Below are 26,471 nucleotides of genomic sequence, written 5' to 3'. Positions count from 1 at the left end.
GCTGGTCAAAATTATTCGCGATGGTGGTGTACGAACGAATCGGCGGTCTCAAGAAGTGGGTGAGAGAGGGATCTAGTAATGACTTTGAGTTTGAAACGAATATTTTTTGTGTTCGTGGATAGCTCACACGGTAGAGCCACGCTCTCACCTGCCAGGCGGAGTTGTCGTACCAATAAGGTCGCAGGTTCAAACCCCACCACCGCCGCGAAAAAATTTTTATTCTCTATTGTCTTCTGGCACTTTTCTATTCACTTCATATCTTGTTGTTACCAACATAAGTGCCTGCTCCACTCACTTTTCTGAATTAAAAATTCACCCCATACACCGGAGCATACTCAATGTCTCAATCGTTTCTATGTTATATGTTTGTGTTGAGAATATTGGCTATTAAGCTTAACTGCTGGTCAAAATTATTCGCGATGGTGGTGTACGAACGAATCGGCGGTCTCAAGAAGTGGGTGAGAGAGGGATCTAGTAATGACTTTGAGTTTGAAACGAATATTTTTGTGTTCGTGGATAGCTCACACGGTAGAGCCACGCTCTCACCTGCCAGGCGGAGTTGTCGTACCAATAAGGTCGCAGGTTCAAACCCCACCACCGCCGCGAAAAAATTTTTATTCTCTATTGTCTTCTGGCACTTTTCTATTCACTTCATATCTTGTTGCTACAGAAATTATGTATGGCAAGAATTTTACTGCTATTATGTCAAGAGTGATAAAAATATATATGTTTGTATTAGTTGGGTGTGAAGTTTTGGGGAAAATCCTGAAAATGGCTGGTAAGGAGATAGTTAAAAATATAAATTTGGAACTAACCATTTGATAACTGGGGCTGGTTCTCCGCTTATTTTGCATTCCAAGACAGTGGTGTCACCTTCAATGACAGCTAAATCAGGCAATCCTTCTAGTACACTAGGAGCTTCTCCAACTGGAATAAAGAAAACAAAAAAGTGTTGCATAACATTAATGTTACTGGTCGTATTCATGTGATAAATTTCCATGGTCAAATAGAAATTATTCATATTCTTATTTGTTTGCATAATATTAATGTTACAGATCGTATTCATGTGATAAATCTCCATGGTCAAATAGAAATTATTCATATTCTTATTTGTTTGTATAATATTAATGTTACAGGTCGTATTCATGTGATAAATCTCCATGGTCAAATAGAAATTATTCATATTCTTATTTGTTTGTATAATATTAATGTTACAGATCGTATTCATGTGATAAATCTCCATGGTCAAATAGAAATTATTCATATTCTTATTTGTTTGTATAATATTAATGTTACAGGTCGTATTCATGTGATAAATCTCCATGGTCAAATAGAAATTATTCATATTCTTATTTGTTTGTATGATATTAATGTTACAGGTCGTATTCATGTGATAAATCTCCATGGTCAAATAGAAATTATTCATATTCTTATTTGTTTGTATGTTTTTAAGGGTTTTACTGTGCTTGCAACACATTAAGGTCATATCAGCGCCAGTAAAAAGGAAGAAAATGGGATGGTAAAAATATATAGAATTACAATTAAAGCACCCGAGAAAAGGTAAGACAAAGGGGAATTGGTTCAAATAGAAAACAGATGTAGATTCCAAGAGCAAACTATCAAAGTACTTAGTTTTAGATCACCTAAAAGTCTCATTCAGACACAAGCACAAGTCCCTACTAAGAAGGATATATTCAAATGTTTACGAATCATATATAATATGTAAACAAAACATTATAAAGTGCATAAAAGAGAGATGATTTACAAGACAAAAAAAAAAAAAAATCATCTCCCAAAACTCTAACTATACATTTGACTGTTTCCCTCCTAGCTAGGGTATCCAGCTAGGGTCAGGACAAAACCAAGTAATCTCATCCCAAGACAAAGACAGAAAGCAAGTTGGAAAACAGATATAGGGGTATAGAAGACACAGCAAGTACCTTCCTGCCCACTATGGGAGATCAGGAACCCCACCCAGCACTCAAATGTGTTGACAAATCATATAAATATATGTAAACAAAACATAACACATTACATAACAGCGATGATTTACAAGGAAAAAAAAAATTATCTCCCGAACTAACTATACATTTGACTGTTTCCCTCTCAGAAAGGGTATCCGGTCGGGGCCAGGACAAAACCAAGTAATCTCATTCCATGGCAAAGACAGAAAGCTAGTTGGAAAAGATATAGGGGGATAGAAGACAAAATAAGTACCTCCCTGCCCACTATGGGAGGTCAGGAACCCCACCCAGAAAGCAACTTGTTTCCTGCAATGAGAAGTGATATGAATGTTAGTGTAACGTAAATATCTTACCAATAGGTTCCCTGGCAGTGATAGGTGCAGATGGGGGAGACCATGGTCCAACCCCAGCCTTGTTTTCAGCAGCCACGTGGAACTCGTAATCCATTCCTTCCACAAGACCACTAACCACAAAGCTAGTGTCGGGCACCTTTACACCAGAGCTGCCGGCCAACCAGCGTACTGAGCCAGCAGAGCGGTATTCGACCACGTAGTTGAAAATGGCGTTCCCGCCATCGCTATCGGGAGGAAGCCACTTGAGTGTAATGGAGGATCGGTTTGCATCAACAGCCTCTGGAGTTTTTGGAGCTTCGGGTTTGTCTGTGAGATAAACATTCAATTTGAAATTTTGAGAGTTTTTGAGTTACAAAAAGGAGGAGTGTGTGTTGGGTGGGGGGAGGGGGGAAGAGAGAGAGAGAGAGAGAGAGAGAGAGAGAGAGAGAGAGAGAGAGAGAGAGAGAGAGGAGAGAGAGAGAGAGAGAGAGAGAGAGAGAGAGAGAGAGAGAGAGAGAGAGAGAGAGGAGAGAGAGAGAGAGAGAGAGAGGAGGAGAGAGAGAGAGAGAGAGAGAGAGAGAGAGAGAGAGAGAGAGAGAGAGAGAGAGAGAGAGGAGAGAGAGAGAGAGAGAGAGAGAGAGAGAGAGAGAGAGAGAGAGAGAGGAGAGAGAGAGAGAGAGAGAGAGAGAGAGAGAGAGAGAGAGAGAGAGAGAGAGAGAGAGAGAGAGAGAGAGAGAGGAGAGAGAGAGAGAGAGAGAGAGAGAGAGAGAGAGGAGAGAGAGAGAGAGAGAGAGAGAGAGAGAGAGAGGAGAGAGAGAGAGAGAGAGAGAGAGAGAGGAGAGAGAGAGAGAGAGAGAGAGAGAGAGAGAGAGGGGAGAGAGAGAGAGAGAGAGAGAGAGAGGGAGAGGAGAGGAGAGAGAGAGAGAGAGAGAGAGAGAGAGAGAGAGAGAGAGAGAGAGAGAGAGAGAGAGAGAGAGGAGAGAGAGAGAGGAGAGAGAGAGAGAGAGAGAGAGAGAGAGAGAGAGAGAGAGAGAGAGAGAGTCACCAAAAGAACAAATTTACACTATTATTTAATGTTTCTTTCTACTGCACTGCCGTCTTAAGGAAAAAGACTGTATGTTTGCTTGTAATAAGAGGCCACATACGTCGTCTTCCTTAAGATGGCAGACTAGCTGATACGTATGTGATGTGGGGTTTTTTCTATCTCCCCTAGTGGGCCGGGAAAATCATTGTTGCAGCGTCTACCATGGTACCACTACTTGATAGTGTCAATTAGCATTATCATTTAAAAAAAAAAATTGTTGCTAGATTCAACATTTCTACTGAGATTGCCTAGAAGAGCTGACACTGAGGAAATCACCCACCACAAGGCAAACCCTCTCCTTCTTCGACTCTATCGGGTAAAATTTGGTTTAAAAAAACAAAGATACTAAGTATCTTTCTACATTAATATTAAAAAATATGTCTACTCACTATAAGGGTCCTTGGCAACCAGAATACCAGTAGATGAGGATGGTGGACTAAGACCAGCTATATTCTCCGCCATCACTCTAAATTCATATTCTCCATTTTCAACCAAGTCTCCAGCAGTGAAGGATGTGTCTCTGATAGGACTCTTGTTAACTCGTACCCAGCGTGAGGTGGTTGGGGATTTCTTTTCTAAGATGTATCCAGTGATTGGAGTACCACCATCACTCTCTGGAGGTTCCCAGGTCAAGGTCATGCTGTTTCTAGTCACTTCTGTTACTGTAAGTTTCTTGGGAGGTTCAGGAGCATCTGTTTTAGGCAGTGGTTATTGAAGGAAATAAATATGATTAATTTCTCAAGACTTTTTTTAAAAATTAAATTTCTTTACATCTCAGATTATTATGGCCGATTACTCGTCTATCATTGTAACAATTTAAATGTGTATCATTATTACAAAGTCATTGTCCAATGAATTGTCAAATAAAAAATATGCAAAACTTTATCAGTCTAAATGATTCAATGCAAAAAGAAATAATAGATTACGATATCAATTATTTGTGGTGCCCAATCATTTTTATATTCAAATCTATACATCCATCACATTGATAATCATAATCATTAAATTGATATTACTCACGATTTTATGACAACTATCTTAATATTACTTTTTTAGATCTGGTCATCAATGAATTGAAACAGTATTCTGCTTCAATCTAATAAACATTGTGTGATAAATATTTCCACCTGTCCTACATGTACCCGATCTGGGCAAGAACCCGAAACAGCAGAGCATCTAGTTGAACGGTGTGTTGTGACGATGCTACCTGGCGGGTTCGCGGCGGTGCACGAATGCGGACCGGACTTTGCTGATTGGGTCGATCGTCATAACATAGTAGTGTAGGAACCATAAGAAGCTGCTACCTCCATGTGTAACTCTTACCGTATGGGCTCTTGGCTACGATTCCTTCTAACAGTTCAGCAAATTCTCCTGTTCCAACTTCATTTTCTGCTGCTACTCTGAAGAAGTACTCCTTTCCTTCCAGTAGTTTTTGAACTGCGTAAGTCATGGTGTTTGTATCAACTCTCTCAACCTGAATGTATACAAATAAGACAATTAAATTCTAACATCTACAAATTTACTCTACAATAACATCCTTATTCAGAGGGAAGAAAGCAATGGTACAATCTGCATCATGACACTGAAACCAGGATAACCAAGGTCTAAAACACTGCTTTTTTAACTCTCTCTTTACCGATGATTTTCAGTATTTTCCCACAATGACAGGCTTACCAAGCAGAAAAATTAATATTTTAAACTCAAACAAGCTCTCTACAAAACAACTTTATTTTCTTATTAATTAAACAAAGATTATTCTTCAAAGTTTGTCATGTACAAAATAAATCTGAATAAGAAAATATGTATATTGTGTCGTAACAAAGGTGACGATTTTGCTGTAGGTGGTCAGGAGAGGGTTAAAACAAACATATGTTGAAAGTTAAATGAATAAAAATATATAAGAAATCTATGTGAATTGTGAAGTAAATTTGTTATGAGGATCATATTATTCTAAGATCCACACAATTCTAGTAATATTTATTATATTTGTCAAGCAATGTAAACCACTAAAGGTTTTCCATTTTATGGACAATAAAGCTTTATCACTATTACTATGTAAAAGGAAAGAAAATTGTTTATAAAAGTTGAACGATGAATAAAAAAAAAAACATTGGACGGAGATTGGAAACTAAATACATACAGACCAGATCTGAATATCACAACAGCACATTTGTTCAATGTTTCGATGCCTAACAATAAACCAAAAGAAAATTGAGTATTATCAAATGAGCACATAGTGAATTTGGGTAAATATAATTGTTCAAACTGTTTCTTTCCAAACCTGAGTCCAGGTGTTCCTCTTGGCTTCCCTCTTCTCCAGTAAATATCCCTTGAGAGGGCAGCCTCCAATAGAGGTGGGCGTTTCCCATGAAATGGCTATGCTGTTCTTTAGAATCTCCATGACTTTCAGGTTCTCTGGTTTTCCGGGTTTATCTGATATAAGGAAAGCAATTATAAAAGTCCTGTCAAATTTGACTCTCGTGTATATACATCTATAGACTTCAAACAACAAGCATCTTTGCCGGGTAGTTATAGGGTAAATAATGAAAAAGAATGTGCGGATATGTGGTCCAGTGGTATGACACTCGCTTTCGGATCGGAAGGTCCTGGGTTCGAGCCTCACTCAGCGCATAGTTGAGTCCTTGGAGAAGGCAATTTACTCAAATTCTCTCACCGTACTCAGGTGTAAAATGAGTACATGGGCGTTAACAGCGTTGTCTCTGTCTGGAAAAAAAAAATGTAATATTGCCTAACTGGCATCATGTCCCGTCCTAAATGTTAAATGTTGCTGTTGTAAAGCGCTTTGAGCATGTTTAGTAGATATTGCGCTATATAAAACCTCTTTTTTTTTTTATATCAAGTTTGCAAGGGATGATATTTCTCATGAGAAGCATGAATCTATGAAACATTTTCATTTATACCGTTAATTGGTTAAATATAATTGAGCAAGGAACATTCTTATGATTTTTTCCACTGTACATTACGCTCAATGATCAAACTTTAAAACCTCTTACTTAAAGTTGTATTTCAATTTGCAAAATATTGAAGTCAGGACATTTGGAAAAAATGGCTGCAAAGGTGAGAAAAGGCTGTTGCTTTCGTTTTCGTTTTTTTCAGATATTTATTTTGGGGGGGGGGGGGGGGGGAGTATATGTAAGGCTAGCTATTATATTTTATTTATTTATTTATCTATTTTTGATTGGAAATCTTACCTTTGACAGTAACTTCGAAATCAGCGACAGCCTTTCCAACAACATTCTCAGCCACCACAGTGTAGACACCAGTGTCCTCAAATGTGGCATTTTTGATGGTCAGGACTGTGTATTCCACACTGGTCTCAATGGAAAGTCTGTCTGATTTCTCAATGGCCTCTCCATTGCATCTCCAGGAAATGGAGGGAGATGGGATTCCCGCCACGCTGACTTTGAGAACGAGTGTGGAGCCGGCTTTGACGAGTTGAGCACTCTTGAGTCTGTTGTCGTACTCCAAAGTTGGTAAAGCTGAAGAGAAAGTATGAGAGTTTTAATAATTATTGAAATCAGGAATTATATTTAAACTTGAGTCGGTGGTAAAACTTTTCGAAAATTTTAAGTGGATAAAAGAAATATAGAGCAACTACCTGACACTACTTTAGAGTTTGTAATTTTGCAATAATCAAATAATGATTTGCAGTGTTTAGCATAAATTTCATTGCCACCACATAGTTTCATTTTCTCCTTGAAAACTAAGTAGTTAAGCAGCTTTTGTAACCTTATTACATGTAAGAGCCATAAAGCACAACTAAAAAAAATCTGAATGCCAGGTAGAGAATTTTATAGTTCTATAATACAAAACATATATTTGATGATATGAATCTTAAAAAAAAATAATATCCAAACTAAAACAAGTGTGTAGAGCATAACATGTGGAGTAGTTCAATGTCGTGTTTGAAGTAAAACTTTGCTGATAGAGTCGTATACAACTTAGAATATGAAGAGTATTCTGAATTTGCACTCCTTAAAAATTTGTTATTTAGAACTCTGTTAGTAAAGTAGACTTTTCTGCCACGCATTGAAAGGAATGCTGATAACAAAAGACAGGGATCAAAAAATGGTCTCCTTACTGTGAATGGTGAGTTTTCCTTCAGTCTCTACTTTTCCAAGAGGGTTGGATGCCTCACATGTGTACACATCCGTGTCCTGAGGCTCTGTCTTGTGAATGACCAATGAGGCCACTTCATCTTCATAGCTCATCTCGTATTTGGCACTCTTCTTTATCTCTTTCTTACCACGGAACCTATATTTTTTATTTTTTTTTTAAAGAAAAAGAAAGTACAATTATTTTCACTAAAAACGTAACGCATTCATGATAATACATCAAATTTTTAAAAAAGATGATTTAAACGATCTCAACATTTCTATTTCGAATTAATGTTATTTTCCTATTTGTACATTATACTTTTTAAAAAGCATTTGAATGACTTTCTTGAAAATCATCTTATGTTGAGATATTCAATTTCTCTTGATTGGGGGGGGGGAGGATAATAAAGTAAAAATAAATTCAAAAACAGAATAGAAAAAGAAAACAAAATAATTTTAATGAGCTTCAATTTTTAAAATAGGTATGTCTTTCATTTTCCTATATACTTGTTCTCTACAATTTCTTGACCAACTGAAAATCTTTCTTTCTCATAAGGATACAGTTTCAAGTTATCAATTTACATGAGAAAATGTGTGCTGTTGTAAAAATCTCAATCCAAAGCCAGCCCTTAATATTCTTGAAATAAATTAACTTTATGACTATTTATCTATTTATCTTTTAAACTTTAAATCGCCGTGTGGATATAACTGTTTCCATTAATTTCATTATTTTGTAGACTGATTTGTAAATGTTGACCAGTAAAATGCATGACATCTGAAACAGTGTGAAATCATAATTTATCAGATGCTAATGCTTTATTATCGTTGTTGCTTTCATGGTTATTTTTGTCATTAATATTTCATTGTACTATGAACTTTGTACATTTATGATTCATTCCATCTTGACCAGTTTTCAATTACCAGTAGTCTATGATAGTATTTTTCGATTGATACATTTTTCCTGACATTCAAAGTTGTGTAAAACTGTCTGTGAATGATACAATAGAAGCTATATGAGATTCTGTAATTATAAACTATTGTATAAGGCATTTAAAGGATAATCCCTATTAAGCCTTTAGTAAGATAAGATAAGATAAGATAAGACTAACTCACCATTTGATATCAGCCTCCGGTTCTCCAACATCGAGGTCACATTCCAGTATGGCATCGTTGGGTGCTACAACACAAATGTCCTGGAGAGATTCCAGCACCACTGGGGGTTCTCCCACTGGATAAAAGTTGGGAGTAAAATACACATAATGAATGATTGGAAACGAGATTGGAATATCTTTTATAAAAGATAGTGGAAAAAGTTGATGTCTGAAATGTTCCATATATTCCTATGTTGTTTATGTTTTAAGGGTTTTACGGCGCTTGCAACACATTAAGGTCATATAAGCGCCAGTAAAAAGGAAGAAAATGGGATAGTAAATAGTTCTAGAATTACAATTAAAGCACAAAAGAAAAGGTGAGACAAAGGGGAATTGGTTCAAATAGGAAACAGATGTAGATTCCAAGAGCACACTATCAAAGTACTTAGTTTGAGATCACCTAAAAGTCTCATCCAGACACAAGCACAGGCCCGAACTAAGAGGCACACACTCAAATGCTTACAAATTATATAATATAATATGTAAACTAAGCATAATACAATGCATAACAGAGATGATTTACAAGGAAAAAAATATCATCTCCCAAAACAATAACTATGCACTTGACTGTTTCCCTCCCAGCCAGGACCCCGACCAGGGCCAGGAAAGAAACCAAGTAATCTCATTCCAAGACAAAGACAGAAAGCATGTTGGAAAATAGATATATGGGGATAGAAGACACAGTGTGTACCTCCCTGCCCGCTATGGGAGGTCAGGATCCCCACCCAGATATATTCCTAAGTTTTCACTTGAGAACCCAGTTCATCGATGATGATGATTATTTTTATTATTATTATTGTTATTATTATTATTTTTATTATTATTATTTTTATTATTATTATTGTTATTATTATTATTATTATTATTATTATTATTATTATTATTATTATTATTATTATTATTATTATTATTATTATTATTATTATTATTACTATTATTATTATTATTATTATTATTATTATTGTTATTATTATTATTATTATTATTATTATTATTATTATTATTATTATTATTATTATTATTATTATTATTATTATTATTATTACTATTATTACTATTAATCATCCTCCTCCTCATCATCATTAAAATAGATGACTCGTGGAGAGTCCATTTTCAAAATAATGTAATGAAATGCTCCATACGCTTTACAATGTTATTAATGTATTATTAGTTATTTTCATTTTCTTATTGATTCTCAGCAAGCGTCATTCAGACTGCGAGGCTTACGACTACTACTAATGATTGCTATTTAAAATAACACATAAAGAAAGCCTTTTGACAAATGAGTCTTCATACAATGCATGCATGATTAAAATATTACCATTACTAAACTCTTATAGATTTCACTCACCAATTGGTTCAACAATCTTGACAGGTTTGGAAGGTTTGGATGGTTCTCCAACACCGGCCTTGTTCTCGGCGCTGACACGGAATTCGTACTCTTTGCCTTCTTTCAGGCCAGTTACGCTGAAAGTCACATCCGGGACCACAGTGGTCTCATTGGCACGCTTCCACTTGGTAGTACCTTCTTGTCTGTATTCCACGACATAGTTAAAGATGGGAGAGTTTCCGTCTGATTCTGGGACGGTCCATCGAAGAGCTGCTGAGCTTTTGTCTGTTCCTTCCACTTCTGGAATTCCTGGCCTCCCAGGTACAGCTGTTTTTAAAAAAAATTTAAAATAGCATTATTAGTTGACAATTATAACAAAATAGCAGATCTAGAATTAGAACTAGGGTGTTTTGTTGTTTGTTTTTGTTTTTTTTTTATATATCCGTCGTTTACCCAGGTTACTTTTACCCCATGCCCATTTATTACATTTTTCTGAGAGAAATTATAGGCTAAAGTTCTTAATTTTTACATGTTAAAGGTTTTTGAATAAAACTATCTTATAAACATGATCATTTTTAATACATTTTTTTTTTCCAATATTGAAAAGTAGCAAAAATCTCTAGGATTGAGTGAGTTAAAGGAAAACAAAACCTATCCAAATGTAATTCAAATAAAGATCACTTATAAATTGTTCATATAAAACATCAGACCAAAAACCATTTAAACCAAATTTGACACGAACACAAACCTATCATTTTCAATGATAATTAATGATAGTTTTGTTTTCGTATTAACATAATAAAAGAGTCATTTTCACGTTCATTATATGAAACCACAAAGAGAGAAGACAATCCAAAATTAAAGTCAACAATAGCACTCACTCCATGGATCTTTAGCGACAACATTAGGAGATGGTTCACTTGGCTTACTGGGTCCTGCCAGGTTATGGGCAGTAACTCTAAACATGTAAGAGTTATCCGCTACCAAGTCTGCTACAAGAAGTTCTGTAAAAGGAAAGCAATAATGAATTACCACAGTGTGTCAATGATGATGTGTAAACCTTATATAACTCTAATGGTGAATAAGTAGTCAAAATATGATGTGAAGTTTTAATCCAAGTAATAACGAAGATAAAAGAGGTGTAAAGTTTCAATAGATAACAAAATAACATATGTCTTGTGCTATTTATTGAAGCTTTAAATGTCTTTACATTCAATTTTTGTTCTTGTTTCTAAAGTACAGGACTCCAAATGACAATTAACAATTAGGGGGCAGCGTGGCTTAGCGGTACAGTCTTTGCTTCATATCTGAAAGGTACGGAGTTCAACCACACACTTTGTTGTGTGGCCTTGAGCAAGTCACCTCGCCCTAGCTCACGTTGTGGCGCTGAACTGCGGCTGACACTTGGGTTATTCAAGTCTCCCCTTAGAATAGACCCTAAAGATAAATTTCCCCTTGGGGATTAATAAAGGGGGTTTATTTATTTTATTTATTTAATTAAGTTATTAATGATCATTCATTTTATTACCTGTAGCATCGATAGGTTGTTTGTTGACAGCTGTCCACCTGGGAGAGAAGCTAGTCTGTTTTTCCAGAGTGTACCCAGTGATGGGAGATCCACCATCTGATGAGGGAGGTTTCCAGCTGACTGTGGCTCTATCTTTGAATATCTCTGGGACTGTTGGGGCATCGGGGGTACCTGGAATATCTGGGAAAAGGAAAAAAGAAAAGAAAAGACCTTATTTCTGCAATTCAATTCTTCATGCATAAAAAAAATAACTGAATATAGAGTAATATCATATCACATATAAAGGGTGAGTGGCTAATAGGAGTAAATCTTTAAGTGCCTTTGATAAGAAAAGTAATATGAAAATCATGTTTTAAAATTCACCTATTAATGGATACATACACTTTGATCAAAAATTATCTCTTCAGTCAAAAATAAATTTGAAATTCCTAAACTCTCGATCAAATAGAATTTTGAAACAATCAAAAGAGTATGCATTTCCAGTCTCAAACTTTACACTGTTTCAGATTCGGACTGTTTGATTTATGAGGTATGATTACCTTAAATTAGTATTACATCTAGTTACGTAATTGCTTTAAACTCTTCTCTTACGAATTTTATGTTAGAATAAGTAAAATATTCTGATGCATCTACTATGGCAAAGCCTTTGGTTAGTCTAAAAATATGTATTAAATCAACTCGAAGTCTACAATACCAAATAATCAATAAGTTTTCTGTCCTTCCTTCTGAGAACTTACCAAAGGGATGTTTGGCAGTGAAGGTTTCAGATTCAACAAACTTGCTGGATCCAACAGAGTTCTTGGCACATACTCTGAGGACATATTCTTTCTTCTCCACCAATTTCTCAACCTTGATTTGTGTGTCATCCATCACTTCAGACACAGGATGCCAGGACTGCTTGGAGGCTTCACGTTTCTCAACAATGTAGGAAGTAACAGGTCGGCCACCATCGTCTTCCGGTGGTTGCCAGGTCAAGACGGCTGTTGTAGCTGTGATGTCGGTTACTTGGACTTCTCTTGGTACGGATGGTTTGTCTAGAGGAAATGAAAATGATTGATTATGGTAAAGACATAGATTTTCCAGATCATCATCTCAAATCTGTTGTAAATAAGTGAAATGTCTGTCTACTCATTAGGTATCTTGCGATCATTTGGAATAATTTATGGTCACTAGTATAGCTGTATTTATATCTCTCATATTTACTCCCGATATTTCTACAGCTAAGAAAATTCAGAGAGAGATACCTAAAATGTTACTCAGCAAAAAGTAAAATTATAAATTTATAAAGCTGATTTACAAAAACATTAAAACAATAATAATAATAATAATAATAATAATAATAATAATAATAATAATAATAATAATAATAATAATAATAATAATAATAATAATAATAATAATAATAATAATAATAATACTTTATTGCATCCCAAAAAGGACATTTTTTTGTACAGACGTGTTATAATTTACACAATAAGATAAAAATACAATGGAAATAATGGAAATAACAGAAACACACATTGCTTTTCTTATTGACTCTGCAGAACTGAGGTAAAATCAAATAAGTTGATTCCATCCAGGACGACAAGCATGTAAAGCCACATGAAGCAGGACAGCAGACGTAGGAGGAAAGAAAAGAAGCAGGGTTTTAGTTTTACATTAATCAGTGGCTACTATAGGAAGGATAACTCAAATTAACCTGCCCATTAGTTCTCCTTTGAGCTGAAGGACTTATAGAAAATCCTTTTGGGTATCTTGATGACTTCTAGATTGCGGAAATAGGAATAATATTGCACTATTACTTACCTATAAATAATAACGTGAAGTTGAATGTAAGCTTCAATTTAATTACAAAAACAGATCAAATGAACGTTTTGGGTTTCCCCTTTAACAACAAAACAGGATGATTGAAACACCACAGATGAATGAGATGATGTGGTAGTGGTTCATCTTAACTACACCACTACCACATCAGCTCATTCATCTGTGGTGTTTCAATCATCCTGTTTTGTTGATAAAGGGGAAACCAGAAACGTTCATTTGATCTGTTTATGTAATTAAATTGAAGCTTACATTCAAATTCACGTTATTATTTATTTCTTCGAGCATCGAGCAGCAACTATTATATTACTTACCTAGCACAAGAAGATTGATGGTGATTTCAGCAATTCCATTTGTATTCTCCAATTTGACAGTGTAGTTTCCAGAATCTCCTCTGATCACCTTTCCAAGACGGATGGTTGTCATGTTGTAGATGGTCTCGGCCTCCATGCGCTTGGCATCGGGTAGAGGTCCTTCTTTGAAAGTCCATGTCACTTTAGGTTGAGGGTTGCCAGTAAATGGTACCTCAAAGGCTGTTGATTGACCGGCATTAAGAACCACTTGTTCCTCATACTTCTTGTCAATGAAAATTTTAGGTGGTACTGTGGAAAAAGAAATAAAATTAGATGTTGACAAATAAATATAAAATATTACAGATTTTTCTTGCACTGATGCAATGAACATAAAAAAGATAAAACGTAATATCATTTGACAGCATCAATCATTATCATTATCATCATCGTCATCGTGGTCCTGATTATTATTATTATTATTATTATTATTATTATTATTATTATTATTATTATTATTATTATTATTATTATTATTATTATTATTATTATTATTATTATCAGCTTCTTATAAGCTGAAGCTTTGGCCTTAAAGGAAGAAGAAGAAGAAGAAGAAGAAGAAGAAGAAGAAGAAGAAGAAGAAGAAGAAGAAGAAGAAGAAGAAGAAGAAGAAGAAGAAGAAGAAGAAGAAGAAGAAGAAGAAGAAGAAAGAAGAAGAAGAAGAAGAAGAAGAAGAAGAAGAAGAAGAAGAAGAAGAAGAAGAAGAAGAGAAGAAGAAGAAGAAGAAGAAGAAGAAGAAGAAGAAGAAGAAGAAGAAGAAGAAGAAGAAGAAGAAGAAGAAGAAGAAGAAGAAGAAGAAGAAGAAGAAGAAGAAGAAGAAGAAGATACTTGTACATAGAATAAATAAAGTAATAAAAATGTCAACTATTCTCTTACCTTCAACGGCCAATTTAGCTTCTGTCGTTTTATTCTTGACCTGCAGAGTGTAAGTTCCTTCATCTTTTCCATCAGCCTCTTTGATAGTAAGTCTGTGAATGACACCTTTACCAAATATCTCATGTTTGTCATCGGCCAGCACCTGCTTGCCGTTGTGTAACCATTTGCCTGGTATGTCGATTTTGGAAACCTCACACTCAAAGGTGAGAGTCTTTGGAATTTCAGTGATGGTTATGTCTTCTAGTGGCCGGATGATTTCTAGTTCAGTTTCTGTTGAAGTAACAGTTATAACAAAGTGTTATGTGACATTCCTATAATAAAATAGTATTCAATAGTCTGATGTCACGTCGCCCAGAAATGAGCAGCTTGGTTCTAAACATTAAACTAATGTTTGCCAAGATGTTTGAAAGGAAATAAAACTGTCAGTTTACTATATCAAACAAAATTAGTCTGTATGACTCACCATTGTTGGACAAAACTGAGTAATCTCATTCCAGGACAAAGACAGAAAGCAATTGGAAAACATATATAGGGGGAACGAAGACAGCAAGTACCTCCCTGCCCATTATGGGAGGTCGGGAACCCCACCCAGGACTCACCGTTAACAACAACCATAGCTTTAGACTGCTTGCCATCCACTTTAACGGTGTATTCTCCAAAGTCTTCGAGTGTTGCCCTGTCAATTGTGAGGGAGTGATCGTTTTCACTTGAGTCTAGTTTGATCGTCTCGGATGCTTCGACCTTTGACCCTTCCTTGAACCAAGAGGCTGTAAGGTCAGGCTTGGATACGGAGCAGTCAAGCACAATGGTCTGTCCCTCCATCACTTCAATGTCGGGTAACAGTTTTGTGAATTCAAGAGGCTCTTCTGTTTATTATCAAAACAAAAATGTAAATTATAAATGGAACTTTATTGTTTAAAGAAAAATAAAACAAAAGGTTGGATAAATGTTCAATTCATGTTTTTAAAATTGTATTATTATTATTATTATAACTCTTTTTGAGAAGTTTAATATTCTTTTTAAAAATATGTGTATTCAATTTATGTTCATGATTGCATATTCTAGGTTAAGTACCTGATTTAGATACTATATTTTAAAAGTAAACAAAGAAAGTGTTTAAATTTGCAATTACAAAGATTGACATACCTAATTTACATATGTGAATTTCAATATAATATAAACACAACATAGTAAATTAATAGTAAACATAGTTTTTAAATCAATTTGAAAAGAGAATCATTTTTAAATAACAAATGACACGATCACAATTGCATTTGGGAACTTGTTCATAATTCTAAAATGCAAGAATTCTATACAAACCAGAATATCAATGGTAAAACTTGCCTTTGACTGTAAGTCTAGCTGAAGTCTTGCGATCTTTGACCAAGCACGTGTAAATGGATTCGTCATCCAGTTTCGTTTTGGGGATAGACAAAGTGTGGACACAACCGTCTCTCTGTATTTGGATCCTGTCCGAGGCCATAAGAGGTTTGCCATCCTTCTGCCACAGAGCGTCGAGATCAGGTTTGTTGACTTCACAGGTCAAAGTCACTTCTTGTTTCTCCATTACCTCAACATCCTTCAGTGGTTTGGTGAAGTTAATTGGCAATTCTAAAAAATGATAAAACCGATCGAGGTAATTTGAAATTCTTGTATCATTGCTGTTAAAATTGAATTAAACAAGCAGCATATTATATACAACATGTTACAATGCCAAATAAAAAGTAAGTGAGGTTATCGTCTTATAATAAAAGCAAGACTTAATACACTTAACAATAACTGTGACTGAACAAACAGGCATTTGAAGTCCAAGACACAAGCAACGAATATGGTTAAAAATAGAAACATATAGATGGCCCGTTGATCTAACCTCTGAAGTATAGTATTGCAAAGACGCTACTTTAGAGGTTAGATCAACGATATTATCCATTAGAGATTCCAACATAAGACATGACATCTAGATATAATACAGATTACCTCTTTGCAAATGTATTTTACATTCAATACAAAATAAAATTACAATAATTTGTAACCAAGACGTTTACTTCACATGCATAACAGAAATTCTTAAAATCATTTGTTAGAAAAAGTCATTACAATTTGTCTCGAAAAATTCAAACGATTTTTTAAATATTCAAACAGAATAAAAAGGTATTAATTTTACCCCCCAAAAAATAATGATGATAACAATAATGATCATAATAATAATAATAATAATAATAATAATAATAAGAAGAAGAAGAAGAAGAAGAAGAAGAAGAAGAAGAAGAAGAAGAAGAAGAAGAAAGAAGAAGATGAAGAAGAAGAAGAAGAAGAAGAAGAAGAAGAAGAAGAAGAAGAAGAAGAAGAAGAAGAAGAAGAAGAAGAGAAGAAGAAGAAGAAGAAGAAGAAGAAGAAGAAGAAGAAGAAGAAGAAGAAGAAGAAGAAGAAGAAGAAGAAGAAGAAGAAGAAGAAGAAGAAGAAGAAGAAGAAGAAGAAGAAGAAGAAGAAGAAGAAGAAGAAGAACAACAACAACAACAACAACAACAACACAAATAAAAACCTCCCAACGAAAGTATTGTTATGTCGATTACCTCTAACTTTGAGTCTTGCATTGCTCTCTTTGTCTCCTTCTTCAAACCTGACACTATATTCTCCACCATCTTTCACATCTATTGGCTCAATACGTAAAGTGTGAATTTTCCCTACAGACTCAAAACAATAATGTTTATCATCGAGGTCGATGATCTTCCCATTGGCAAACCAAGTTGCTGACACATCATCTTTAGAAACCTCACATTTAAATTTGGCTGGATCTCCTTCGGTAATTTCGATGTTTGCTAAAGGCTTGATTATCTCCAGCGGAGCTTCTATATGTTGTTAATTGAAACAAATGGATGCAAGGTTACAAAACACGACAAATAAGGATAACAAAATTTTTTCGAAAGAAATACAATTTTTAACAAAAATATAAAAATCAAACAAACAAATTCAAGGTAACCAGAAAAATCAAAAAGGTTAAAACAGAATTTTACAACAATCAAAATAAAATGATAAAAGCATAAAAAACATTGAGGAAAAAAAATTAAAAAAATAAAAATTACATTGATAAAACATTTTAAGACGTGCATTTTACAAAATTCAAATTTTAAACATTCCAAATCATGCCTCAAATAATGATTTTCACATTTTACAAGCTTTGCATTTATTCAGTACACAACACTCTTAGCCCTTGAAACAAATATTACTCCTGGTTAATGTATTTCTTCAATATTTGCTTTATAGATAGTTCGAAGATGACGTCACTTAAGTCTTTGTTATTGTTTTTTGCCATCCGCGTTTGTGAGTAATTCTCACTAAACTATATTAACCTTACTATAAACGTTCATGGTTACACACAGTTTTGTGTGTTGGTCCGTTATACTTCCGGATGGCAATGTTATGAGCTTCTTAGCCAAGCGCCCACTATCTATATCAAGGGAAAAACTCTGAATGTTACATCCATCTCGGGTTGGATAGGGGAAAAGATGTATAATTGCTTAATGCCTGGTTATCTATCAAGATGGATACCAGGACATATCATTGCAAAATGTGCGGCTATGTGGTCAAGTGGTATGACACTCGCTTTCGGATTGGAAGGTCCAGAGTTTCGAGCCTCACCCGGCACATAGTTGAGTCCTTGGAAAAGGCTCTTTACTCACAATCTCTCACTGTACTCAGAAGTAAATGAGTACCTGGCCGTCAACAGCGTTGTCTCTATCCGGTAAAAAATTGTAATATCACCTGACAGGCGTCATGTCTCGTTCTATATGTTCTACATGTTACTTGTTGCTGTGGTCAGGGACCCCTTCTAAAGCGCTTTGAGAACATTTAATGGATATCGCGCTATATAAAAGCCGATTTAAACTTTTTTTTTTTCTTTTTTTTTAAAAACACAATATATAACTTAAATGTAGATAAGACTTTTTGCCACTCATGGTCTGAAATTGACTCAACTTTGATCTTTATTTACCCTTTTGGGAATGTGCTTTCTAATGACTTTTATAATGACGAATTTCACAATCTAATATGAACAATACACGATATGATAAATATTCTTTTTTTTTTGGGGGGGGGGGGGGGGGGGAGAGGATGGATGTTGGATGTGAAGGACATGGCATATCCAATGATCAAGGGCCACTCAAATTCATCAAAATTGGAGAGAAAAAAAATAATCAATAAATATTTTTTGATGAACAAAAATTTAAAAATAATGCTCATTTTAAAATTTCCTTGAAAGAATCAAATGCAATTGAAAGTTACAAACCAGGCTTTTATCTCCTTACAATCAATTGACGCTTTAAATTCAGACGTTTTGAGCACGTTTATGTCATAATATTGAACAAAAAAATCCTTATCATTCTCAGAAGTGAACAAAATAATTGGAGAATAAAAACACTCTTATAATTCCATTTCACAATTGTAAAAAACCAACTCAGACATTACATGCAGATTTTTTTTAAAGGATTAAAACAATAATTTCAAAATATAATTTATCATCAAATAAATTTGAACTGGAGCTCATTCCTTTTCGAATCAAAATCTTACCTTCTACCATGACTGTTGCCTCGCTGACAGCTTTATCAACTTCAATTTTGTAGACACCATCGTCGTCCAATTCACATGAATCAATTTCCAACCTATGGATTTTGCCTTCGGAAGGCAGACGAATTCTTGCAGACGCAGACACTTCTTGTCCATCTTTGAACCAATGGGCGGCTTTGTTGGGTTGGCTGATTTCACATTCCAGGGCGAGGCTTTGCTTTTCAGTAACAGTAATATCAGCCAGTGGTTTGACAAATGTGACCGGTAGAGCTGAAGAAGAAAAAAATTAATAAATCTAAGAAACAAACTCGACTGATTCCAAACAGAATGCACATTTATAACAACAGTTTTTATTTATTTTTGTTGTTGTTTTTAAGGGTTTTACGGCGCTTGCAACACATTATGGTCATATCAGCGCCAGCAAAAAGGAAGAAAATGGGATAGTAAAAAGTTATATAGAATTACAATTAAAGCATCCAAGAAAAGGGAAGACAAAAGGGGAATTGGTTCAAATAGGAAACAGATGTAGATTCCAAGAGCACACTATCAAAGTACTTAAGTTTGAGATCATCTAAAAGTCTCTTCCTGACACAAGCATAGGTCCCCACTAAGAGGAATACACTGAAATGTTTACAAATCATATATAAAACAAAAACAATACAATGCATAACAGAGAGATGATTTACATGAAAAAAAAATATCATCTCCCAAAACCCTAACTATAAATTGACTGTTTCCCTCCCAGCTAAGTTATCCGGCCAGGGCCAGGACAAAACCAAGTAATCCCATTCCAAGACAAAGACAGAAAGCATGTTGAAAAACAGCTATAAGGAGATAGAAGACACAGTTAAGTACCTACCTGCCCACTATGGGAGTGAAGGAATATTGTATGGGTCAATTCTATCACATAAACCATAACATTCAAAGGCAGCGTCTCAAAGGTGATATTCAATATTAAAGAGGCAACAGAGAATTATCTTAGTGTCTCAACAGATAACACTGAAAACCTTTTAATAAAAAAAGTCACAGAAAACAACTCCCACATAAACACTGTACTAATTACACTTGAAGGCCGTTAACAGAAAAGATGTGTATATAGGGATAAGTAAGTTGCCTCTTAAAGTGCTACAGATCCTTTGTTAGACCTACACTAGAATATAGTAGCTCTGTCTGGGACCCTCACCATAAATCAGAAATCCAAGAAATTGAACAAATACAAAACAGACCAGTGAAATGTATAAAAATCAAAACAACAAAAATAATAAACAAGAAACTGATTTAAATCTTGAATCACTATAACAGAGAAGAAAGCGTGACATAGTAACAATATTTTGCAAAGGCCTAAACGATAAGTTAAATTACCCCTCGGTGATATTCAACAAAATAAGAGGAAGTCATCCAAGTTTATGGTTCCCCACTCAAGAGTGGATGCTCACTTGTACCCGTTCATACCATCAACATTAAGAGAGTGGAATAGCCTCACATCTCCAATGAAAGAAAAATACTGTGGTCTGTGGAATCTTCAAAATTTGAAGTTACAGACTTAAAAGGAAGAAGAAGAAGAAGAAGAATAAGAAGAAGAAGAAGAAGAAGAATAAGAATAAGAAGAAGAATAAGAATAAGAAGAAGAAGAAGAAGAAGAAGAAGAAGAAGAAGAAGAAGAAGAAGAAGAAGAAGAAGAAGAAGAAGAAGAAGAAGAAGAAGAAGAAGAAGAAGAAGAAGAAGAAGAAGAAGAATAGAAGAAGTAACTAGTGCCATGAATCTACCTTCAACATCCAAATTAGCCGTTGATTTCTTGTCCTCAAAGACAATCATATACTTTCCAATATCATCCATAGTGGCCGAGTCTTTAGTCAAAGTGTGTGTTTTACCATCCACTTTAACATCAAATCCGTCGGCCGAAGAGACCTTGAGTCCGTCTTTGAGCCAACTGACTTTGACATCTGGTTTATTGAGTTCACATGAGAACAGAACTGGCTCCTCTTCTTTCACTGTCAAGTCTTGTAAGGGTTTAATTATCTCTGTGACAATTTCTGTATTAAGAAAGAAAGAAAAGATGGGTTGTTTTGTTATTTATTACCACTATTTTAATTACTTTTTTTTCGCCTATTGCAAGAGCTGTAACCTAACAATAATTGCCTATTTGGACAATAAAGATTATTATTATTATCATTATCATTATTATTATTTGTTTTATCAAAATAATTTGAGGCAAATCTAGCTGATTTTCAGTGAACGAACACTTTTTATGACCAACTTGCTTCAAAGCAGTATTATGTTGGGATGGTTTATATGGTAGACATGAGTTTGTAAGGAAAGTTTGAGATTTGAGTTAAGTCAAGTTTTTATTGAGGACAACAGACAAAAGTTTCTTTAACCCAACAGCTGTCAGGACCGATTTAAGTCAACACATTGCATGACTATTGTTAAGATGTCAATATGTCTGTCGTTTCCATTGCTTTCAACAAGAGACTGGTAACTGTGATGAGACTCTAGCTTCTTGAGAATGAGTGACATTGCTAATCTCATACAGAAAGTTGGGGGGGGGGGGGGGGGGGTTAAGTAACAAAATCTAAAATCTCCCATTTCTCGCCACTTCAACATTCAAATCCCTATTTAGCGTCTTGTTCACATCAGTATAATAACATTTTGTGACAATGGATCACTCTTTTGTTTTATTGCATGCTGGACCCAAATAGTTTGCACATATTATGTGTGGCTCAGTAGCCCTGCGGTGTAGCGTCTCATCTTGTCACAAAAGTCAAGCACTGTAAAGCATGGTCAGTGGTGACACTGATCATGGATAATTCCGGTCCTGACATTGTGTCCTTGTGTACCCCACTCAACTCAGGTGTGAATGAGCTTAGGCAGTGACTGATATTGTGTTATTACAAAAGGATGCCTAACAGGTGACTGACTGACTGGTATTGTATGAAATGGAAATATGGTTCCATATAGCCAGCTAGGGGATAAGCGAAACGTGAAGCGTAATGATAAATTTATTTTATTTATTCATTTTTCATATTTTTATCATACACAGATTGTCAAATAGCAGTATTATCAAAGAAGTAATCAAACTAAGTATCAATTTAAAATGTTTTTACTGCATTTGTGTGTACTGGCCTATGACTACGGATGGAAAACACTTCTGGGATAGGAAAATTTCATAACTTTACCTTCCACCAACACCAAAGTTTTACAACTCTTGTCTCCGGCATGGAGTGAATAGTTTGCCTCATCATCCATGGAGGGTATCTGGCCAGGGCCAAGACAAACCTAGAACCAAGTAATCTCATTCTAAGACAAAGACAGAAAGCATGTTGGAAAACAGATATAGAGGGATAGAAGAAACAGTAAGTCCCTCTCTGCCTACCATGGGTGGTCAGGAACCCCACCCAGTAGGAAAATGTCATAACCTTACCTTCCACCAACACCAAAGTTTTACAACTCTTGTCTCCGGCATGGAGTGAATAGTTTGCCTCATCGTCCATGGAGGCTGAGTCGATCTCCAATCTGTGGATACAGCCATCCACCACAAACCGGACTCCATCACCCTCTTGGATAGGCTTGCCGTCCTTCTTCCATATGACTGGGTAGTCTGGTTTGGACAGTTCCACTTCCAATGATATCGGTTCTTCTTCTGTCACAGTCAGATTCTTCAGGGGTTTCAGGATTTCCACTGGTAATTCTGATAAATATAAGGTTTGTGTATAAAATGAAGTGAGAAAATGATGATAAATCTTTATTGTCTACATATAAACTTCAGTGGTTTACATATTGTTCCAACTAATATTATAATAAGCATATAAATAAGTGAATAAATGTGTAAATAGTATAAAAATGTTTTAATTCATTGAAATTTAACACTGATTACACATTTTTAATATATCCATTTAAAATAACTTTTCTCACAAAACAGCTGCTCCATAAATACAATATTTTATAAGAAACCTAAAGAAATTGATACTTTAATCAATTATAACTTGACTTTAAAAAAGACAACTTATACTTGACAACGCCAATACCAGTGTAGTTATGAAATGCTGCTATTAATCTGAGATTAGAAATATCTCAAGATTAAAAATGAGACACGTTTGTAAAGTCATGGTAGCTGATATCTGCAACAAACCTGGCACTGAATTATTATGATGCCATCTAGTTAGTCATTATTGTTATCATTTTTCATTTAGAACACAAGAGTTATTCTAGTATTATTACAATTCCATTAAGTGATTGCACCGATTAAATCCAAAGACACAGCTCTGTTATGACTCCATTATGAAAGATATTTTAGAGAGCAAAGTTGAAGGAAGGAGACCAAAAGCAGACCACCAAGAACATGGATGGATAATATGAAAGGCTGGATGGATTCTTGAAACTGAATGTTGCCAAAAAGCGAGCAACAGAGATTAGTGGCGTACCAGTCGACCTCTACCTATGAGACGGCACCGGGAGTAAGATTACACCTATACTACTTACCTTCAACATCGAGAGAGGCTGTTGTGGAATGGTCGTTCATGACACAGGTATATTTCCCTATGTCATCCAGCCTTGCCTCCTCTATGACAAGTTGTTGAACGTATCCATCACTGATAGCCTGGACTCTGTCGTCTAGTGTAATCTCTTTTCCATCTTTGAGCCATTTGACTGGGATGTCCTTCTTGGAGATCTGGCACTCGAAGATGACCAACTCTTTCTCCTGACAGTCTTGATCGTCCAGTTCGGTTGTGAAGAAGGGTGGGATTTCTGACACGATAATGAGACAAATTTAAATTATATAAAATTGACTTGAGCTTTTATATAGCGCAATATCCACTAAACATGCTCGAGCGCTTTACAAGGGGTCCCTGACCAACAGCAACACGTAACAAGTAGAACGAGACACGACGCCTGTTAGGTGATATTACAATTTTTTCCAACAGAGACAACGCTGTTAAAGGCCAGCTACTCATTTTACACCTGAGTTCAGTGAGAGAATGTGAATAAGGAGCCTTTTCCTAAGGACTGAACTATGCGTCGAGTGAGGCTCGTACCCAGGACTTTTCGATCCGAAAGCGAGTGTCATACCAAAAGACAACTTAAGCTACACAGCAGAAAAGACAAATGGACTTTTTTTCAACGAGGAAATAAGATTTACCATAAATGGTGAGGTTGGCAGAAGACTGTCTGTTGCTAGGCAAGACAATGGTGTATTCGCCTTCATCCTCAGGGATGGTGTCCATGATTTTCAAATAGTGGCGATAGCGGTCGCAGACTAACTTGATTCTGTCACTGGGTGACACTGGTTTGCGGTTCTTCAGCCACCGCACTTTGACATCTGGTTTGCTGAGAATGGCCTCCAATTCGATGTCTTGGCCCTCTTTACCCTCGACATCCTTCAAGTTGGCAGTGAATTGTGCTTCGATTTCTTTGGAAATAAATTTTAAAAGACAGAATTGACTGGTTTGTGTAGTAATTCTGAAAATTAATTAATTTATTATTATTTCCTTTTTTGTGTTTTTTTAGGAGGGAGGATTTGCATGCATGAGTTATACGGGAAAAGGAATCAATTAATATATACAAAATTTACTACCTTCTATCCAAATAAAAACACTGCTTACATCTCTTTTAATTGTCATTTTCATGACGGCAGCATTTTAAAAGATACATTCATTCATCTAAAGTGAAAGGAAAGTCTTGCATTTTCAACATATTACATTGCATCTGAAATAAAAGAAACATTTCCACAAAAAGATATTTTGTTCAAGGTCTGACTCATAACCAATGAGGACAAATAGCAGTCAAAGGTTTATTTGAAAAAGCAAATAAACTTTCAATAACCTGCATTTTGATTCATAAATTTAGGATCATTTCTGGATGACAACACTGTAATATTCAAAATCTATCCAATAACTGCTAAAAACCAGCTTAAGACCTCATCAACATGATGGTAAGGAAACTAACTATTGTCTATTACAGTTGAAGCGGCTATTTAATAAATAGACAACTTAACACTTTCCTTACCAGCCATTTTCAGAATTTTCCCAAAATTTCATACCCACCCAATAAAAAAATAGTTTTTTCTTACTCAAACAGAAAAAGCAACAAATACATTCTATGCATGATATTGATCAGCAAATGAACTCTACAACACAGTGTCAAGTTATTATAGCTATAATAAAACATTGTTCTTTAAATTGTGTTATGTACAAAAGAAATCTGAATGATAAAAGTGGTGGCTGGATCGTAACGAATGTGACGATTTTCCTATGGTTGGTAAGGAGAGGGTTAAGAATAAATTTTGTCAAGATTGTTCAATAACAATAATGTGAAATGAAAAGAAATAGCAACATACACCTCGCCACTAACCTTCAACTCTAAGTTTGGCTTTGGATTCACAGCCATTAATTTTGACGGTATATTCAGCATCATGATCAATATTAGCCTCTGGTATCTTCATCACATGTCTCTTGCCATCCATGAGGAATTCGTATCCATCCTCCTCTGTGATTATAATTCCATCCTTCAGCCACATAGCAGGAGCGTTGTCTTTATTACACTCACAAACAAAACTGACTGTCTCTCCCTCCAAGCAATCGATATCAGAGATGGGTTGTACAATGCGAAGTGATTCCTCTGTAATACACAACAAAGCAAAAATAAGATAATTACACTGAGCACTTGCTTACTAAGTATTCTGCTATTTGGCATGTAGGCCAGTACCTACAAGAAATATTTAAGAGATACTGTATTTTTCCAAAGTTCTAGCCATATGAAGAATAAAAAGTACAGATTTTCTTTGTTTAGAACCACGATGACCGCCGTTGCTAGGCGACGTGACATCAGACTATTGAATTCAATTCCATTACAACATTGACACATTTGAAATCTTTGTACTAATAGTTCAAATGCTCATTGATTTTTTTTGGATAAAGTTTACAATATCATCAGTGGATACTTTACCTTCCACGAGAAGAAGAGCCTTGGATTCCTTGTCCTCCAAGCGAATCGTGTACTCTGCTTCATCCTCTAAAACAGCAGATGGAAGAGTCAAAGTGTGAGTAGTTCCATCAGCAGTGATATTACACTTGTCTGCAGGCTTGATCTCAACACCGTCCTTGTACCACGTGGCCTTCACATCTGGCTTATTGACCTCGCATGTCAAAACAACAGGATTTCCTTCAATGACTTCGGTCTGTACAAGTGGTTTTGTGATCTCCAAGGGTGTTGCTGTTGAAGAGGGTAAATGATGTGATTATGTGTGTCATTGGCTCTTTTAAGTTAAAAAGATGTTTGATTCACAATATCTTGATCATTGTTTCTTTATTGGCGATGATGGTGACAAAAACTCAAAACAGAAGAAAATTACTCGATG

At 35.3% G+C, this 26,471-nt stretch overlaps 1 protein-coding gene across 1 annotated transcript in view; it reads right to left on the bottom strand.

The window, feature by feature from the left end:
- Window positions 1-26,471, bottom strand: part of LOC144958989 (uncharacterized) — a 589,046-nt gene that overhangs the window by 230,476 nt on the left and 332,099 nt on the right. Inside the window, exons 145-168 of the mRNA XM_078891292.1 lie at window positions 26,060-26,326; window positions 25,466-25,732; window positions 24,255-24,524; window positions 23,597-23,863; window positions 22,539-22,805; window positions 20,884-21,150; window positions 19,121-19,387; window positions 17,128-17,403; window positions 15,899-16,165; window positions 15,154-15,420; window positions 14,555-14,824; window positions 13,643-13,930; window positions 12,245-12,541; window positions 11,508-11,687; window positions 10,861-10,983; window positions 10,001-10,306; window positions 8,612-8,726; window positions 7,483-7,655; window positions 6,593-6,880; window positions 5,662-5,813; window positions 4,704-4,854; window positions 3,770-4,072; window positions 2,318-2,623; window positions 816-927 (exon numbers count right to left, since the gene is read on the bottom strand). Of these exons, the coding sequence (XP_078747418.1) occupies window positions 816-927; window positions 2,318-2,623; window positions 3,770-4,072; window positions 4,704-4,854; window positions 5,662-5,813; window positions 6,593-6,880; window positions 7,483-7,655; window positions 8,612-8,726; window positions 10,001-10,306; window positions 10,861-10,983; window positions 11,508-11,687; window positions 12,245-12,541; window positions 13,643-13,930; window positions 14,555-14,824; window positions 15,154-15,420; window positions 15,899-16,165; window positions 17,128-17,403; window positions 19,121-19,387; window positions 20,884-21,150; window positions 22,539-22,805; window positions 23,597-23,863; window positions 24,255-24,524; window positions 25,466-25,732; window positions 26,060-26,326 (5,746 nt within the window). The remainder of the gene's footprint in view (window positions 1-815; window positions 928-2,317; window positions 2,624-3,769; window positions 4,073-4,703; window positions 4,855-5,661; window positions 5,814-6,592; window positions 6,881-7,482; window positions 7,656-8,611; window positions 8,727-10,000; window positions 10,307-10,860; window positions 10,984-11,507; window positions 11,688-12,244; window positions 12,542-13,642; window positions 13,931-14,554; window positions 14,825-15,153; window positions 15,421-15,898; window positions 16,166-17,127; window positions 17,404-19,120; window positions 19,388-20,883; window positions 21,151-22,538; window positions 22,806-23,596; window positions 23,864-24,254; window positions 24,525-25,465; window positions 25,733-26,059; window positions 26,327-26,471) is intronic.

The sequence above is a fragment of the Berghia stephanieae genome, chromosome 13, assembly GCF_034508935.2.
Source record: "Berghia stephanieae isolate SIO BIC M18660-M18661 chromosome 13, UCSD_Bste_1.3, whole genome shotgun sequence".
NCBI classification, from domain to species: domain Eukaryota; kingdom Metazoa; phylum Mollusca; class Gastropoda; order Nudibranchia; family Aeolidiidae; genus Berghia; species Berghia stephanieae.
This window is presented reverse-complemented; position numbering and strand designations above follow the sequence as displayed.